Source organism: Archocentrus centrarchus, chromosome 24 (assembly GCF_007364275.1).
Source record: "Archocentrus centrarchus isolate MPI-CPG fArcCen1 chromosome 24, fArcCen1, whole genome shotgun sequence".
NCBI lineage: Eukaryota > Metazoa > Chordata > Actinopteri > Cichliformes > Cichlidae > Archocentrus > Archocentrus centrarchus.
Window position 1 is genome coordinate 13,268,876 of NC_044369.1, and position 18,438 is coordinate 13,287,313.

Here is an 18,438-nt window from a genome sequence, read left to right on the forward strand (position 1 = left end):
TCAGGTATGACACTGTTTGGAAAAGTGACACCTCGACACCTATTCTCAGTAAAATTATAGAGTTGAATTTTTTTGTTTTTTTTTGTCACCATTCAAAGCCTTCAGTCAACACACTGATAACAGTCCATTACGATATTTTGCTGAGTTTGCTCTTTTGATTTGGGCCCCAGAAAAACACATTTACACAATTGGTGATCACTACATAAATCCATCTGCAGAAATCAAAGACACCACAAAGAAAAAACTACGACCATTTTTTGTATTATTAGACATGCAATAAATAACATTGCTGGCTTCACTAAAGTCCTTCAAGTCCTGCAGCAACTTTGTCACTATTTGTGAAGGAATTTCTGAATTTCTGCTTCATATATACGAGTTTTGGCTCTGTGCATGTTGATGACAACAGATTTGCAATGTCTGACGATTTATGACAGTTAATTGTTCTATTATCAGAAACAGATTGCATTTAATTACCTACTTGACCCACAAACTGATAACGAGACTGACTGATAACAGACTCATTCCATCTCATTGTAGCGGTCAGCAGCTGTTTTAAGACGACAACTGACTGCAAGTGGTCGCAGACCTGCACTCTGTCTTTGAAGCAACCACTTCAAAGACAACATAACTGCAAGTTCATAGCACACAGTCATAATTATTTTGGCCGTGCTTTGGTCTCTGACCACTGTTTTTCCTAGTGTGACCATAATAGGGATGTCCACTCTCTCTGCCATCATTCAGGGCCAAAAAAAAGAAAAAAAAATTACTGAAACTGAGCATTTAGAGATTTTTGAGACCTTTTGTATTAAAGTGATTACTTAATATGAGCATTCATGTAACAGTATATGTTTAATAAAGTATAAGGAAAACCACAATAGTGCCTATCACGGGGAGGCCCGTGACCTCTAAATACAAGAATAATATACAGTGCTTTTAACCTAGCTGTGTTGTGTGGGGGTTAATGCCAAGTCAAACATGAAATTCTGTTTTATTAAACATGCTAGTTTTAAGATGAATTTGTTTGTTTCTCACCACCCTTACAGAGCACACTTGGCTTCCTTCTGGTTTGGACCAGGAACTGCAAAACCAGCCCAAGCCCTTCTGGACTCCTTTTGTGGTGAAGTTCCTGGGGGCATGTGCCAAGTGCGGTATGGGATAGGGAGGGTGTGGCGGTGGTCTGATGTTTGAAGGATGTATTGATGTTACGCAGCTAAAGAGCAGGTACATTTTTAACTACATTTGTTCTCCCGCTATTAACTTATTACAACTGCACTGAGAACTGCTGTAGTCTAAGTTACTTTTATAATTAATTGTTGCTTAACTGTCATTTCTTGAAGGTGGAGGAACTACTGAATATAAAGGCAGGAGTTGCAGCTACTCTGGAGAGATAATGTGTGTCTGGACATGCTGGTGATAAGGCCATAGCAGCTGTACTGCGTGAGGTCCTACTTTATATTAATGCTTCAACGCCATCTCTCACATCTTCATCAAGTACCCGCAGCAGTGCTGGAGAGAGCCACAATATGTGCAAGATATTGTCCATCCATGCACAGGACTTACTGTCAGTATCAACTCCAGTGAAGGAAGCCACATGATTATTTGAATCTTGAGATCTCTCAATATGGTCTCTTTCTCTGTGTATATGTGTGATCCGCAGTGCTGCTGATTAAGATTTACTCCTTCCCTCTCATTTAGGCTCAAATCATCTCTCTTATGAACTTGGAATAGTGAAAATGCATTTGTGTGTTGTTGCTGTTTATAGGATTCTATTGTGAGCTGATCAAGACACAAAAAAGCTGCCAGAAATTAATGCAATCATTAATTCTAGACAGGCCCACAAAGAATGCCATCACCACTGTTGCAAAAAAACAAGAACAAAACAACCAGAGTGAGACATGAAGACAGATTAATGAACAGGAGTGCATGTTTGTAAAGAGATTTAAGCTGCATTTTGAATTTTGAATATTAGCAATTAAGATAAACTTTTTTTGTGTGTGTGTGTGTATATTTATGTAATTTTGTGTTGAAACTTTATGTGCTGCCCTTCTTGGCCAGGTCTCTCTTGCAAAAGAGATCTTGGATCTCAATGGGACAAACCTGGTTAAATAAAGGTTATAATAATAATAATAATAATAATAAACTGGTAGGAGCAGGATGAAAAAGAGGTGTATAGTGTTGTTATATTATTGAGAACATACTGTGTGAGCACTCACTATAAAGACAGGGTCACAAGCACAATTCATATCTGTTTTAAGAAAGCCGCTTTCTTAAAACAGATTTCCAGGCGTCAGCCCAGATAAACCAAACTAAAACAGACAAATGCACCAGAGTCCATTTGAAGCAAACAAAAAGGTTCGAGGTGGAAGAACACACATCAACACACTCAAACATTCTACAATCTACAAAAATACACCTTTAAGCACTCTTCAAATATACAATTTGAAAGGTCAGAGGGAAAGTGTCTTACCTGTGCATTATATTGCTATACAAGACACCAGAAAAAAAAAAAAAGACTGGAAAATAGCTATCATGATGATGGTAGCTTGCTGTGTGTCTGTTCTTTGGGTGGTACCACAACATTACCGATGCTCTATCCTCTACTTAATTTAGCGTAATATTACCTCAGCAGCTGCCAAAACATTTATTACACATTACCTCACTCAGGATATCGTCTCTTCCAGCACATCTTTTGGCAATGAGACAAAAACTCATTTTGACTGGTTTATGTTAATGATCTTATATGCCAATACTTGACTAACGCAAAGCTCAGCTTTAAGGCTGTGCCTCCTTTGAACACATTTTTAACATTAATCATGTCAACACGTTTTTAATTCAGTGTTTGTCTTTTCATTTGAAAACACCTTCGGGGGATTGTGGGTTTGGGGAGGGGGGGGAAAAAAAGGCGATAAGAAACTTGATTTATGTAAAAAGAAAAGCTAAAAAATCTTATGTGCATCTCAATAATTCACTTTTAATCACAGCCACAGCAAAACAGACTCTGAGGCTTCTCCGTTTGTTGCAGTGCGATGTGGTATCATTTAATTTCCTCATGCCCATCTTAAATTAGCAGAGGAGAAGATTTGCTTCCTGTTGTAAACAGCCATCTCTCATCTCCAACTCCACTTTGTTGTTCTCCTGTGTGATGTCAAGCTCTGCCTTATGCGCGTGTTTGTTTATGTACTGATTGTATCCCGGGGGGGAGGAACTTACATGGCAGGTCATGTCTTTCATCACATCCATGTTGCGCCAGGCCAGACTTCCATCTTAAATCCCACACATTGTGCAATAAATGCATACAGGGGCAGAAGTTATCTACAGTATATCCCCAAGCTGTCTGCACCCAATTTAGCTTCCTATTTCCCTGAGCTCAAAAAACTGTGACTGTAGGATATGTCGCCTTGGAGCCAATATATTAGATCTAGATTTTAATGCTCTGATATATGAACACCTCTTTTGTGTCAGAGTTGCCCAACTAAACGTAAAACAACCAGCTTTAGTTTTTAATGTTTGCTTGTGATTTTAAAAGATTTACAGATTTAAAAAGGATTTGGATCTGATAAGCAGGTTCAGAGCAACATTCAGATGTGATAACATGCTATAAACCCAGTCGTATCCCTCTTCAACCACTTGGCACATAAGTGGATTTAAAAGATGAAATCAAGAAAGGGCTTTAGTTCAAACTTTGCAGTGTGTGAGCTCCCACTGCTTGAGTCGCTCCTTTGGGAATATCATTCACAGAAACCATTCTTCTTAGGAGACGCACACCCTCTCGCTATTCAGCTCGAGAGAAAAGCAGCCTTATGCCAGGTCCTCGCTGTCCGCCTAGCCGCCTGCCTCCACCGCAGTAGACAAAACAAGTGGGAGGCAGGATTTGTTTAGACAGAGCTCACCTGGCACACACACTGACACAGAAACAGTGATCAGGCAAGCCCTAGGGAGGAGTAGAGGCAGCAAAGAGGCGGGGAGGAGAAGCAGTGGTGGTGGTGGTAGAGGAAAAAGAAGGGAGGGGAGATGATGAGTGCATGTGGAGGGGGAAGGGGCTAGGAGAGGAGAGCATGGGGTTCAGCATGCCACCCATATCCAGGACCATTAAAAAAAAAATCAAAGCAGATTAAGAATTAAGGGACCTTGATTGGCTCTCAGTGATAGCTGAAGGGGTGTGTTAAGTGTGTTTGCAGAGTTGGGGTTAGGGGTAGCCAGACCAGGGCTTAGAAGCAGTTGTGTGTCTGTGTATGTGTTGGCTGCAGTTGCATGCAGCTTAAAGCACTTGGCTATAGAAAAGTGATCAGCTAATCTCTCACCTGAATTGCATTGAGGTCCACAGGCTTTACACACGACATCAACACACTGATGCATTGCTCATTTAAAAATTCTGAAGTCAACAGTTAAAGTTCGAGTTAAAAGCTTTAAATGAATCAAATTGATCACACAAGTCAGAAATCTGATCAGAACTGCTGCAACTATGCGTCCTCAGTTTGAAGTTATCCAGACATCATTATCCTCTTTAAAGTGACCCCAAAAATGGTGTCGCGATGACTTCCTTTCTACTTTTCTCATCTTTGAAAAAACATGTGAGGTGAGGTTCGACAGGGGGAACAAAGCGCAAGATGGATGGCGGGTCCCCCCTAACCACACACTCACGGTAACTATGGGTTGACCTCAGTTGACCCTTTGGCCCCTCAACAGCCTCACATCCCTTTGACTAAGGTTAAATAGGAGTTTTGCCTGGGTGGGGGGTTAAGACACAGGAAGAGAAAGAAAGTGGCGTCGCTGTAACTCTTTGGCAACATCATAAGTAAAATCTCATTAACAATAGTAGTGGTTCTAAAACATTCTGCAGTTAAGAGAAGCAAACAATATTGTATGTCAGTGTTTTGTTCGAGATGCTTGCAGATAAAGCGAGTAACCCTCGGGCCAAAAGGCCCAGCTGCACCAAAAGCTTGATTCCTGTTATTGTTTTGACCCTTTCCCAAACAGCCCGGCATTCATCACTTTCCTTTAGCTTCACAACTACGTGTTGACAGAAATGATAATCTGTTCCACGTCAGCTGGTAATGGCACCAAGGCAGAAAAACAGAAATAACAACCAGTAATCATGTGGTCCTCAGGTTCTAGAAAATGGGCACTAAAACCACTGTGGTTAGTATTTGCACAAAGAAAGAATATATGGAAAGAGAAGCTTGGCAGATAGATGTTACATTACAAGCTGAGTGCTTTGAGCAAAGCCTGAGCAAAGATGAGGAGACGAGGTTTTACATTGACTTCTATGAATTTTCAGCTTAGTTAAAACAGCTAGGTGGACACCATCGTCAGCCTGTGGGCTCTGAAGTGTTGCATGGCTCACTCTGTGCCTCTAATGAGCTGTTCAGGCAGCTGTACTGTAAGAGAAGATGATAACGGGACAGTAGCAGAATTAAATAACCCACAAACATAGTTTTTTCCCCCCCTGTTTCATCAGTGATCTCAATGCTACTAATGAAATATGAAACTATCATTACATCTAGTTGTTAACAAATACTCCAAATAAACTTTTACTACCACAAACATCCGCTCGAAAAGATTAACTCAAACCAGAGACTGAGATCCACTGATGGGAGCAGACTGCTCGCCATCACCGGTCCGACCATCTGATTGATAAAGGTCTGACTGACTGATGGTAGATCAAAACTTGTCATCCTGCAGAATGGCAACACCTGTCAATCATAAAAACATCTGCACGGTCTCAGGGACACTCCGGAGTTTTTCTTTGTCTGAAGCAGCCTCTTTCTCATCGTGTCCACAGGAAAGATTCATCAGCATTTCTGTGCATCTGAAGAGTCAGCGACAATCCCTCTACAGGGCCTACACTAAAAACTGATCAGAGGTCAGTGTTCTCACTGGGGCAAAGAAATCACAAGTTTCAGAATAAGAACAAGTGAATCTGCACCAAACAAATGAACTCCTGCCAGACATGCTGCTTGCATAATCCTGTGTGAGCTTTCATCACAACTCTGGATGGAAGCTGCTTGCTGTTTTTTTTTTTTTTTTTCACTTGTTGGTTGATTAACCACCGTGTAATCCGCTCAATCTTATTACTTGTGACAAAATTAACATCCACTCGCACATGCACGGTAATTACAGAAATGAAAGCTTGTTAACAGCCTAGACCACGGTCTTTCGCAACTAATTAGTCAGCAACATGGACACATGCACACAGAATCATACACAGGGGACATGTTACATGCATCTGCTCTTTAGCACCTTTCCCCATAGCGTTAGTCTGCTGATTCCAACCATTAGACCCATTAGAGGCCAATTAACACCAACACAAAGCTCCCTTTCTGTTTTATGGCACCATAAACAAAACCTGCAGGCTTGCCTTGAGCCCAGCAGAGCTCAACAGACTAATGCAACACAGAATAGGTTAATTTAGTAATATACTGGCTTTTAGGAGCAGACACAACGGCTTACAGCCTCCATCACACTGGCTTGCACATAAACCTCACTGATATAAACTGATTGCAGCCTATATGAAGCGCAGAAAAGTCATAAAATTTCCTCTGTAGTCGGCTTTTGCTTTATTCTTTAGGTTGTAAATTTATAGTTCTAGACCACGGTTCCCATCCAGTAACATATTAACCACATTATTTCATTTATCTCAGCTGCATAATCAGTGGGTTGTGTGTCGCAGGTTTATGCTGTACCGATAAACCAGCCTCCAGGCTAGTCCCTATAGTCGGATTGGTTCAATAAAGAGGAAGCTGTTTGAAGTGCCCTATGTGGGTCAAACTGTGTCAGAAGAGGCCTAAAGAGAAGCGCAATAAGTGTCTTTTCCGCATGTTTAAGTCGTGCCCTATAGTGGGTTTGTGCAAACACTTGAGTGCGCATGCTGCAGCACGCCTCAGGCACGGGTAGTCCTGAGAGAAGAACTTGATGCGAAGCGGCACTGAAATCAGTGATAGTGGGAGTCCAGATCAGCAGTTACAACTTATGTTTCATGTCTTTCATCTTCCAAGAGTGTAAAATAAGGGCTAGACCTAACAGCTCGAGTTTAAAATGCGCGCAAATGCAGCTGCGCAGTACAAGAACAAGTTTTAAGAAAAAGAACATGTCGCTTTATAAAGTCTAGAAAACAAGTATCACGTGTACGCCAACAACAACAAAAATAATGTTAATAATAAAATAAAATCCCAACCTGAAAGGTCTGGAGAGCCCACGGTGAGATCGCAGAGGACGGTCAGACACGTTATTCCCAACAGGAGCGTAAAAGTGACGGCTGAGAGAGTCCCATCTGAGAAGAACATCCTTGAAGCCTCACGATTTTAGATTTTCTCCGAATCATCAGAAAGTCCAGCAGCACCAACAGCAGCAGCAGCATCGAGGTTCTGACTGTGAGCTGAATTCAGGAGATGTGCGTTTCCATGTCTCTATCCTTCCCTCAGCCTCCCACCACACCGCTGTGAGACTGAGGTTACTCTGTGCTGGAGCTGTACAACTCTGCGTGCTGTGGAGGCTGGCCACCACCTGCGGGATCGACGCTCCCCTGCATGGTCTCAAAGAGCCAGAGTTAGCGTTGTGTTTTTAACTTCGTTTTTTAATCTTAAAAGTGCAACCTGTGCGGCTTGATTCACGTCGATGTTGCTTTTTTATATTATATTTATTTTCCTCTTTATATCGCAGAGACAAGCTACTTTTGTAATCTGACAGCTGCAAGCTATTTAAGGATCAGTCTGATCAATGGTGATACTTTGGATTACATTAAACTGCATCAATGCTGAGTAACAAGTAGCTCCACCACAACCAGACAGACCAAGCAAATGCTGCGTACAACTTCTGACTTTTAAGTACATTTACTAATACCATTGCACTTCTATATAAATAACTGCTGTAGGATTTTTATCACTAGTGTTTTGTCTTGTGCTATGCTATTCTGGACAGATTTTGGTACAACCAAACTTACTAAATTAAGTAGAAAGCTGATGGTCAACATTTGGAGCACTTAGCGCTCCACATAATATCTTCGTAATATCGTTAATATCATCATCATCATCTGAGATCAGGAAACTTGTTTTAAAACTAGAGGACTTGTACACTTGAACAGGATCAACCGAGATCAAGTGACGGAACAGTTTCGCCATCTTGTGGATATCTTACTGCACTACAAGTTGGACAATTCGCATTTGAATGACGTTTGACCCACACGCTCTTCCGTCGAATTTCACACGCGACTACGGAAGGTCAATCATGGCAGCCTGCACCAAAAGGCTGGATAGATTTATAATTTCGCTGAGGTTACTGCGAAACCTGCAGCTTCAAAATGAGCGTAAGTAAATTTAACAGCTTTTAATTTTTTTTCTAAATTTTATTATCATATAACTGTATCATTTCCTAACAGGGCGAGAGAAGCGTCGCACTTGTGTCCACTCTGAGCTAACGTAGCTAGCACTAGAATCAACCACACCAAAGAACATGCTTGACCCTTAGGTTTAGAAATAACCGATGACAAACAAGACAGTCTTAGTTTCTTTTCATTTTCAGGGCTTCTGTCTACATCTCCGTGTCTTCGTGCTGCTGGGAATGACACCGAGTCGCCTAAATTCGTCCCTCCGTCGAAACCTGTCATCGTAGATAAGACTCAGACTGTGGCATCTCTCCGAAAGTATGATCAGACACCTCAAAAGCTCAGCGACATTCACATATTTGTGCTATTCATTGTGTGAAGTGTGTGTGTTTTAAATGCTGTGCCCCATGCCCCTCTTTTCTCAGGTTTCTGAGCCCAGAGTTCATCCCTCCTAGACAGAGAACAAACCCTTTAAAATTTTCCATTGAGAGGAAAGATATGATTCGCAGAAGAAAAGTGCTCACCATTCCTGAATTTTATGTTGGTAAGAAACCAAACTGTCAGGCACAGTACTGATGAGGAGTTTGAATAGTTTTTCGTTAATGTATAAATATCTAAATATTTTTGAATTGGTTTCAGGGAGTATTCTAGCTGTGACTATGGCAGATCCCAATGCTAACGGGAAAACCAACCGCTTCATTGGCATCTGTATCCAGAGGGGAGGAAAAGGGCTGGGGGCCACATTTGTCCTGAGGAACATCATTAATAAACAAGGTGAGGTTTGTTTGTTTTGGATCAAATGTCTTCTGAAAGCAGATGATAGGGTGTCAAGAGAGCGTAGCCAGACAGTGGTGACATGTGCAGTAGAGGTCAGAGGGAGACAGGTGGAAATGTGAACATGCAAGGAGTAGAGGTAGTCAAGGTAGATGAGTTTATAACTGGGGTCAACCATCCAAAGCAATGGACAGTGCACAAGAGAGGTGAAGACGAGTGTGCAGGCAGGGTGGAGTGGGTAGAGATGAGTGTCAGGGGTGATTTGTGACAGAAGAATAGCAGCAAGAGTTAAAGGGAAGGTTTACAAGATGGTAGTGAGACCTGCTATGATGTATGGTTTGGAGACGGTGGCACTGAGAAAAAGACAGGTAGCAGAGTTGAAGATGTGAAGGTTTTTATTGGGAGTGACCAGGATGGACAAGATTAGAAATGAGTATATTAGAGGGACAGCTCAGATTGAGCGGTTTGGAGACAAAGTTGAAGCAAGGCTGAGATGGTTTGGACATGTGCAGAGGAGGGATAATGGATATGTTGGACAAGGGAAGTTGAAGATGGAGCTGCCAGGCAGGAGGAAAAGAGGAAGACAACAGGGAAGATTCATGAATGTAGTAAAGGAGGACATGCAGAGGGTCGGTGTGACAGAGGAGGATGTTCGTGTGATAGAGATAGATGTTCTGAATTGGTTGAGGCAGGAGTTAATGACATTTTCTAATAAGGTAGGACTGCTTGATTTTGGCAAAAGTCATACTCGTGAATAATTTGGTCATTAGTGAGATCAAGATTATTAAACACAATGTCTCATTTATTTTAGAAAGATGAAAGTCTGTTTAAAGTCTTTAAACAGTAAAATTTCCTTGAACTTTGAGTGTAATTTAACTGACAAACAAATACAAAACAGGAATAAAAACAAAGTGGAGGTGGTGGGGATTCATAGTCATCTGATTGGGAGTTGAACTTAATTTAGACTTCTGCATCGAATCTGTGCAGAGCCTACCCTACACAAGTAGCTGATACCATTGCCAGCATTTGTACCTTTCCAGGCTGTGTCGATGCGACGTATTGTTTAATTTCTAAGGAGGTGCACATCAGGTTACGGCATAGAGTTTCAGAAGAGTTTTCTGTTCTGACCTATCTACAGCATAGATTTAAAACAAGCATAAATCTGCTGTTATGGTAGAACAGGGAGGTGTTTTTGACCCAGAAGGCAGTGTGTGCATGTGCAGACAAGGGCTATGTGGGGCCTAGGTGGCAGGAGAGTGGTGTTGGAAGACCTGCATGGTAGCCATTGGAAGAACAGTGGAATGCCACATGGCTCAGACCAAGACAGCTGGGGGTTCCTGGCAACCACTTGGCTGCTCAGCTCAAATGTTCAGTTACATCACTTGTTACAAGAATTTCTGTTAGTTTTTCCCCTCTTTGTGTTTGTCCCTTATTTTAAAATTTTCTGCAATCATAAATTAAAATGTTGCATTCCAAGCTACGCTCATGTCACACTTCTTATTTTGTTGGCCATGTTGGCATGCCAGAAAAATGAACTTTTGTTTGTATTATGCCAGAAGCTTGAAGTTCATTTGAAAAGTTTAGGACTCTTAACACAAAGGTCTTGTAGATCCAAAAAGGCTGAAGTCAGGTTGAAGTGTTTGGCCAGGTGATCATCAGGTAAAACTTGTTTTAATAATGTATGTCTGTATATTTGGCTTAGGTGTGGAGATCTGCTATGAGCTGTACAGCCCTCGTATTCAGAAGATTGAGGTGCTGAAGCTAGAGAAAAGACTGGATGACAACCTGATGTACCTGAGAGACGCTCTGCCCAAGTACAGCACTGTGGATCCCGAAATGCAGCCAGAGCCTTTCTCGCCCACTGGAGAGGTGCCTGTCAATGAGGTGAGAGAAGTTCAAGGTGCACCCAAACAGCTGGATCAAGTTGGGCTTCTCCAAAACAAATTCATCCAATGTACTTAATGTTAAAGTAATTTTAATAAAGCTTCATTTATCATCATTGATGTTAATAAGCTTATTTTTATTTCTGGTAACCCTGAAATAAAATGGGCCTTAGGTGAGGGAGTTAAAGGACAGAAATTATAAATGATTAAACTTTTTCATGAGTTCCAATAAGTGTTGAAATCAGCCCAGTTCATTCTGTTAACAGACAGAAGATACAACAATAAAAGTGCAGCATCGTGAAACTGAAAATGATTTAAGTGTTTTTGCCTGTTCTCCAGATTAAGGTAGTAATGCTCCCAAAGCCGTGGTCCAAACGCTGGGAGCGGCCAAAGTTCAACATCCAGGGCATCCGCTTTGACCTCTCCCTGACCCAGGAACAGATGGAGCATGCCCAGAAGTGGGCACAGCCCTGGCTGGAGTACGACATGCTGAAGGAGTACGACACCTCCAAACTGGAGGAGCAGATCTTCAGTGAAGTCCAGCAGGAGATGAACAAGTGAACAATGGACTTTTCAGACATTTTTCACTTTTGCCAGTGATGCAGACATTTTCAGAATTGGGGGATGAGGTTGTCATGGATGTGGAACAAATTAAGTTTTATTCCAAATGGTTTGTAACAGCCACACCTCTTGTCTATAACAAGGAGCCAATATAGAAATTTTAAAAGGATTGTCTTCTTTTTTTCTGTATATCAGTCTGCTGTATGGTAGGAGTTCTTCCAGTGTCATGGTCCTTAACTGTGACATTCACAATATGCGGATATTAAGTGACCTCTGTAATAAAGCTAATTAACCTTGCAAGCTTTATGCTGGAATTTTATTGTCTTGTTATGGTTTGTGTTCTTTGTTTGGAGCTGTGACACCAGGTGGCACTGTTTCTCTACTCATGTTGCATCCATTAGCAGTTACATAACCCACACAGTGTTCTGAGGGTAACTTCTGCCCTGCTAAATAAACAAGTCATGTTTTATTTAAACAAATGATGACAGGCCCATTCCAAACAAGCAGGTTAACTGAGTTTTTTTTTTTTTTTTTTTTTTTGTGGATTTTTCCATCAGTTCATGTTCTAATGGGTTTATGGGTTAAACCTGGCTCCTGTACCCAGAACCCTGGTATTCAGGGAGCACACACCAAAGGCACCCGCTAGTGTTTTACTGTTGTGGATGGAAAATTGTGGTGTTGAGATGGTATGTTAGAGCGTCAGTTGGGTAGTATAAAAACACTTGGACTCCTTATGTTATGTCTGCTCCCTGTGAATCTGTGTGAGAGTGTGTGTGTGTATATAAACACGCTGAATGAGTCCTTGCACTCTAATTTCTCCATATTACAGGATGAGATGTGGAGAAAATGGTCTCTAATACAGGAGTAGCAGATGTTTGCTGAGCTCATTATGGACCACACAGATTCCCTGTGCAGAGAGAGAGCGGAATACAGAGAGAGGATTCGTGTTACATTTAGGGTCATGGAGTGGTAGAAAGCCTTTAACGGTGATATACGGCAATTCACAGGGTATTGGCTAGAGTTAATGGTTTTGTAATTGTTTTAGATATACTGCACCTGTTGAACAAATATGTTTCCACCTCACTGCGGTGTTGTATACACTCTGTTTGCTCCAGCTAATTTATTCTCTTCCTAATTAGATGTGACCTGCAGCAAAGAAAACCAACTCCATTTGCTTCTGTATACAGTAGACTTGAGTGCCTGTCCTGCACATCGTCATTATACTACCTACTGAACCAGCAGGCCCTTTCACCTTTTTCAGTATGTCTGTTTGAGACTGAAGTTCCCATGTGGAGGCAGCAACAGAAATGTTTACGTTGCAGCACATTACCAAGCCTTTAGAAGTATTCCACTGCTGAACTGGTAAACCAGTATAAACCGCAAAGTTACACAATCCGTATCGCTGCTTTAGGGAAACTTCTCACCAGTGTGTCTGTGTGTGTGATCTCAACCGTATGTGCCTCCCCTGCCCTCAGGTTGACTGCTGCACCTGGAGTGAAGTTAAATCCCTTTGGCTGGGAAAGGAGATCAAACACCAGCTTTTTTCCTCTCTCTCTCTCTCTCTCTCACACACACACACACACACACGCACACAAACTTGCAGACAGGCTATCATATCAGCCCTCCATACAGACAGACTCTAAACAGTGCCAACTGTAAATGTCTGGGGCAACCTGTCTGTCAGTTCTCATGTTGAAACCAGATACACTCCATTCACAGTTGCTGTGGAATTGGGGTGGGGCATGCAGGTTTGAGGAGACATAATCCCACCCCTCAATAATATCCAAATGCAAAGCATGGAGGACTGATGATGGCTACAGTGCCACACACCACTATGAAGGTCAGTGTAGGAATGCAGGGAGGGACATATTCTTCTAATCTGTCTTCCTCCCTTTTGCTGGGACTCTCGTGACCTTCGTCTCTTTTTTCTCTCCAAGGTGGGATAGCTCTTGAAAAACAGGCAGGTTGATGAATTGGTAAGGATGTGAGGGTTTGCAGAAACTCCCACAGAGTGAGATTTTGAAGTAACCAGACACACTCCATTCACATTTGCGAGGTAATGTCTTCCGCTGGGCCAATATAGCGCAGTCTCACTCTACCATTCACAGTGCTGATCTCTAACATCTCTGTCATCTTGTGATTTCTTATTCTCCTGTCTGCAGGCCTGGGGAAATTAGTTTCACTCTCTGTATCTCTGTCAGGGAGCGTGAACTGTGTTTGAGCAGTCTGTGTATGTGACAAGTGCAATGGGATACTGGGCCACCCATAGGCCCCAGGTAAATTACACCCTCTCACTGTGTGCATGTGTGCTTACACATGTGTGTATGTGCTCCTTGGGGCCACCCATAGTCCTAGGTAAATTACACACTTGAGTTTCACCATATGTTTCCAGTGAAACGACAAAACTGTCTGCTCCTCTCTGATTGTCCCATGGGGCTGACATGGGTTCCTGCAGCCATCACTCTCTTTGTCACACACACACACACACACACCCACACACACACACACATTTACACAGACAACCTGACAGTGCAACAGCTGTTAGGAAACATTACATCGCAAGCAGCTGATAGCTGAAGTTGAACAGGCACATATCAAAGTCTTTTTAATAGTGTGGTCCTGTGTGGAGTGGGACTGGCAGTGCTACTGGGGTCAAGGGTTCACTTCCAGTTGGGGCCAAGTATCCCATCCCAGAAATGTTCCATCAAATGGAACATGCTCAACAGTAGTTTCAGGATTATTTATGTAATGGCAGTGGAGCAAGGATGACTGTACAGGGCAGAAGAAGAATGTATTTCAGACATTTAAGTTTCCACTCTAGCCGCTTTATTAGGTATATCTGTTCAACCGCTCCTTAACACAGATATCTAATCAGCCAATCACATGGCAGCAGCTCAGTGCATTTAAGCATGTAGACATGGTGACCTGCTGAAGTTCAAACCAAGCATCAGGATGGGGGAAGAAACATTTATTTAAGTGACTTTGAATGTGGCATGGTTGTTGGTGCTAGACAGACTGGTCTGAGTTGATGCCAGAGGTCAGAGGATAATGGCTAGACTGCTTCAACCTGATAGGAAGATGACAGTAACTGAAATGACCATGAATTATAAGCAAGGTATGCAGAAAAGCATCTCCAAATGCACAAGATGCTGAATCTTGAAGCAAACGTGCTAAAGCAGCAGAAGACCACACTGGGTTTAGAAACTGCAAAGGATGCAGTTCACAGAATATCACCAAAATTGGACAGTACAAGATTGTAAAATCATTGTCTGGTCTGGTCAGTTTTAATTTCTATTGCAACATTTGGATGGTACGTAGAGTCAAAATTTAGCATAGACATCATGAAAGCATGGATCCATCCTGCCTTGTCTCAACAATTCAGACAGCTGGTGGTGTTGTAATGGTGTGGGCGATATTTTCTTGGCACACTGTAGGCCCCTTAGTACCAACTAAGCATTGTTTAAATGCCACAGCCTACCTGAGCACTGTTGCTGACCATGTCCATCCCTTTAGTGTACCCATCTTCTGATGGCTGCTTCCAGCAGGGTAACTTGCCATGTCACAAAGCTCGAATCATCTCAAACTGGTTTCTTGAACATGACAATTAGTTCATTGTATTCAAATGACCTCCACAGTCACCAGATCTCAATCCAGCAGAGCACCACTGGCATTTGATGGACCGGGAGATTCCCGTCATGGATGAAAAGCCAAAAAACCTGCAGCATCTGTGTGATGCTCTCAGGTCAACATAGACCAAATTCTTGCGAGGAAATTTTCCAGCACCTTGTTGGCGATTCTATAACGTGTTCATCAGTATTTCCCCCTAAACCAAAATATACTATCCTGCTGCTAAAAATATTCAGAAAACCAAATGGATATTTTTCTACACGTAAATATTTACACACTTATCAATTAGCTAATACAGTACAATATTACTATTTAGATTATATTTAGGAATAGCTACAACATTTATATATTTGAGTGTGTGTTTAAGCTTTTTCAGAAAATAACATTTAGGAAATATGTGAACTCATCATAAGATGTCTTCAGAAAGGATCATATTGTCTTGGAGTTGTAATGAATAATGAGAGTCACAAGAAACACACGACTGGTTCAATCTGGGCCAGAACAGTAAAACTGAGGCAAGTTTTCCAGCTTCACACTACAGACTAAAGTCCCCCTCAGTCATATGATGAGAGGAACACTGTGTCAAGAACTGAGCTGAAAATAACACTTAAACCTTTTGTTTGAAGACACTCTCATTAGATATCAAATAATTGCACACTTTTTTTTTTGATCAAAAGAGTCACAAGGTGTGATAAGTAAGGAATATAATATAGCCAGTACAACTGTTACTCCATTGATTCTATGTCCTGGGGATATAAGCATAAAGATGAAAGGGAAAACAACTCAAACAGCAGCATGAACAATGTGCGCTTCAGACGCATCCATTCACAAACCTATTATGTATTGACATATGATATTTCTGCCAACCTGAAGAGCATTCCTGTCCATGCATGCAGGTCGCAGCTGTCTGACTTTGACCTTGATGGTTGTGTGTTCTATTCAGTTATATTTTGAGTATTTTCTACTTTTAGGATGTCCCTGTCAACGTGACGTCCGAGGTAGGAACACCCAAGGCTGTTTGGTGCATTCTTTACATTTTGTCAGTATTAGTGTTTTTCCAGTCAAAGCCAGCTTGTGTTCACTTGTGGTTTATTGCAGAGGACATGTGAGCCAGGTCATAATCCAGAATAATATGCCTTATGATGAGTTTTCTTCCTCTCAGGTCATGATAACCCTGCTTGGTAATTGTTTTTAAAACAGTCATGAACGCTGACTCAAAGTATGCTTTTGCTTTGACATGAGGAAGAGTTACTGTGGCGGAAATATTAGCAGTTTGACTTCCTTCCCTCTGGGAGGCGCCCTTTGTCTTCATGCTACACCTGTATGTGGCTCTCAGTTCTCCTGCACAGCTGGTCTTCTTCTCTCCTGAGCTGTAATTGCAGCTCTGTCCTGGGAAAAAGAGGGAGGAAATCCCAGAGCTTTTGCCTTGCAACAATGACAATAAAAAAGAGGTGAGGAAAAGAGGAAGAAAGCATTTCAGTTGAGATAAAAGAGGGAGGGAGGCTTAGGTGAAAAAAAAAGGGAGGTTGAGGACTGCTGGCTCAGGAGTGCAGAGAGAGGTGGAGGTAGAGATGAAGGAAAATGGAGGTGGAGGAGGGATGGTGCTGGTGATGGTAGTAAAGTCTTGAGTTTATTAACCTCATTTAGTTGAGAGGAAGAGAGCGAGGGGAAGGGGCGAAATTGTGTGTTCATACTGTGAATGCAAGGCTGGCGTTTACTAATGAGGGCTTCAAATGCACACACACACACACACACACACACACACACACACACACACACACACACACACACACACACACACACACACAGTCTTACTTTACTTAGCTCATTCCCTTGCTCATACCAAATTCACCTTGATCTAATGCCAAGTATGCAGGAAGAACACAGATTCACAGCACTGGGTAGCAATAGCTCCATCTGACTGCCTCAGCTCCATTTTTTTTCACTCATATCAAGCAGCAGCTGAAAAGCTGTTGATATAAATAGAGAGAAAGCTGCCGAGGCACATAATCACTGATTCCCAGACAAACCACACTGCTTAAGATCATAACATTCTGGACCTTATAATTTCTCATGCATTGCCAATGTATTATACATGCGACAGAGACTAAAAGAAACACACATTTATGGAAAGCTTAGTCTCTTTCTTACTCCAGAATCACTTTAATGCCAGTCTTTTGTATGTGGGAGGGAACCAAAGGCTTTAGAACAAAACCCAGGCTAGTTCTACATTGCAAGGCCGTGGGTCAAGAAGGTTAACAACCAAATAAGTGATTTATATAATGTCTTGTGAGGTAACATGGCCAACCCTGTTTGCTAAGGTTAAAACTATCTCAAGATAAAGATCCCCCACAGAAAATGTTGAAAAAAAAAAGTTTAGTTTCTTAAAGGTAACTACATTGTTCTAATGGAATAATACAAAATATATATATATTTTTAAATCTAATTAAAGTTAACACCTATCTTTATAATATTTAGTGGTTAGTGACCAGGGATGGGAATTAAAAGGTTTTTTTTTTTTTTTTGGTACAGATGCCATTATCGAATCTACTTATCAATCCGGTTCTTTATTGTAGAGATGAGGTGCTTGATTGGGAAACAGCAGCAGTTGCACTTGTGGTGCACATTACACAGAGCATCAAATACATGGCACTCCTGGAAGTGAATCCCATGTTGTGCAGGAAGATATTTCAGCATGTTTTTGGTGTTTCCACCTCACATTACAGATTCTGCAACTAGCACTGTTATTATCTTTCTTTCTGAAGCAATGCTTTGGAGCCCATTGTCCTCTCAGCCATGGCTTCTCTTCTAGTGGCAACACTAGACGTGCATGTATGACATTGTTGATTTGCAGTCAGTGTGCATTGCCAGCACCCGCAGGCACTGATAAAGGAATTGATGAGCTCAGACACACACGATTCCAATGCTTTGGAAAATGTGAAACCAGTTCTCAAGTGGCGCCGGTTTTTGATTTCCATCCCCATTAGGGACAGGATCACATATCTCAGCGTAATTTTTTTTATATCAGCGATACTACTGATATCAACTAAAACAGTTACTGTTCATGTCTGTTGGTGTTTCCAGATCAAAAGGCTGTTTGAACACAGTTGTACATTCAGTTTCAGACAAGAAGACGCAGCCCACCCCATTCATCCATTATGAACGTCGAGCGCTAATGGACACAAAGAATGCACACTTAAGACGCTCGCTGAAGACGAATGGGTGAAGATGCACTCTGAACTATTGACAAATGGCGTGAAACATACACACACC

At 41.8% G+C, this 18,438-nt stretch overlaps 2 protein-coding genes across 2 annotated transcripts in view; one reads left to right on the plus strand and one right to left on the minus strand.

Moving 5' to 3' along the window:
- The window catches only part of eva1aa (eva-1 homolog A, regulator of programmed cell death a), an 81,080-nt gene extending 73,642 nt beyond the window's left edge, over positions 1-7,438 (minus strand). The window contains exon 1 of the mRNA XM_030722257.1: positions 7,175-7,438. Within this exon, the coding sequence (XP_030578117.1) occupies positions 7,175-7,283 (109 nt within the window). The 5' untranslated portion in view covers positions 7,284-7,438. The remainder of the gene's footprint in view (positions 1-7,174) is intronic.
- Positions 7,439-8,187: 749 nt separating this feature from the next.
- Positions 8,188-11,831, plus strand: mrpl19 (mitochondrial ribosomal protein L19). Its single transcript, XM_030722259.1, has 6 exons — positions 8,188-8,302; positions 8,518-8,638; positions 8,746-8,864; positions 8,960-9,094; positions 10,797-10,978; positions 11,317-11,831. Exons 1-6 carry the CDS (start codon positions 8,224-8,226, stop codon positions 11,536-11,538), a joined length of 858 nt encoding a protein of 285 aa, XP_030578119.1. The 5' UTR covers positions 8,188-8,223; the 3' UTR covers positions 11,539-11,831.
- Positions 11,832-18,438: the final 6,607 nt, after the last annotated feature.

Coding starts and splice junctions, on each gene's coding strand:
- mrpl19 (XM_030722259.1), top strand. CDS start 8,224: ATGGCAGCCTGCACCAAAAGGCTGGATAGATTTATAATTTCGCTGAGG. Junction 8,639..8,745: donor ACTGTGGCATCTCTCCGAAA/GTATGATCAGAC, acceptor CTCTTTTCTCAG/GTTTCTGAGCCCAGAGTTCA. Junction 10,979..11,316: donor GAGAGGTGCCTGTCAATGAG/GTGAGAGAAGTT, acceptor CCTGTTCTCCAG/ATTAAGGTAGTAATGCTCCC.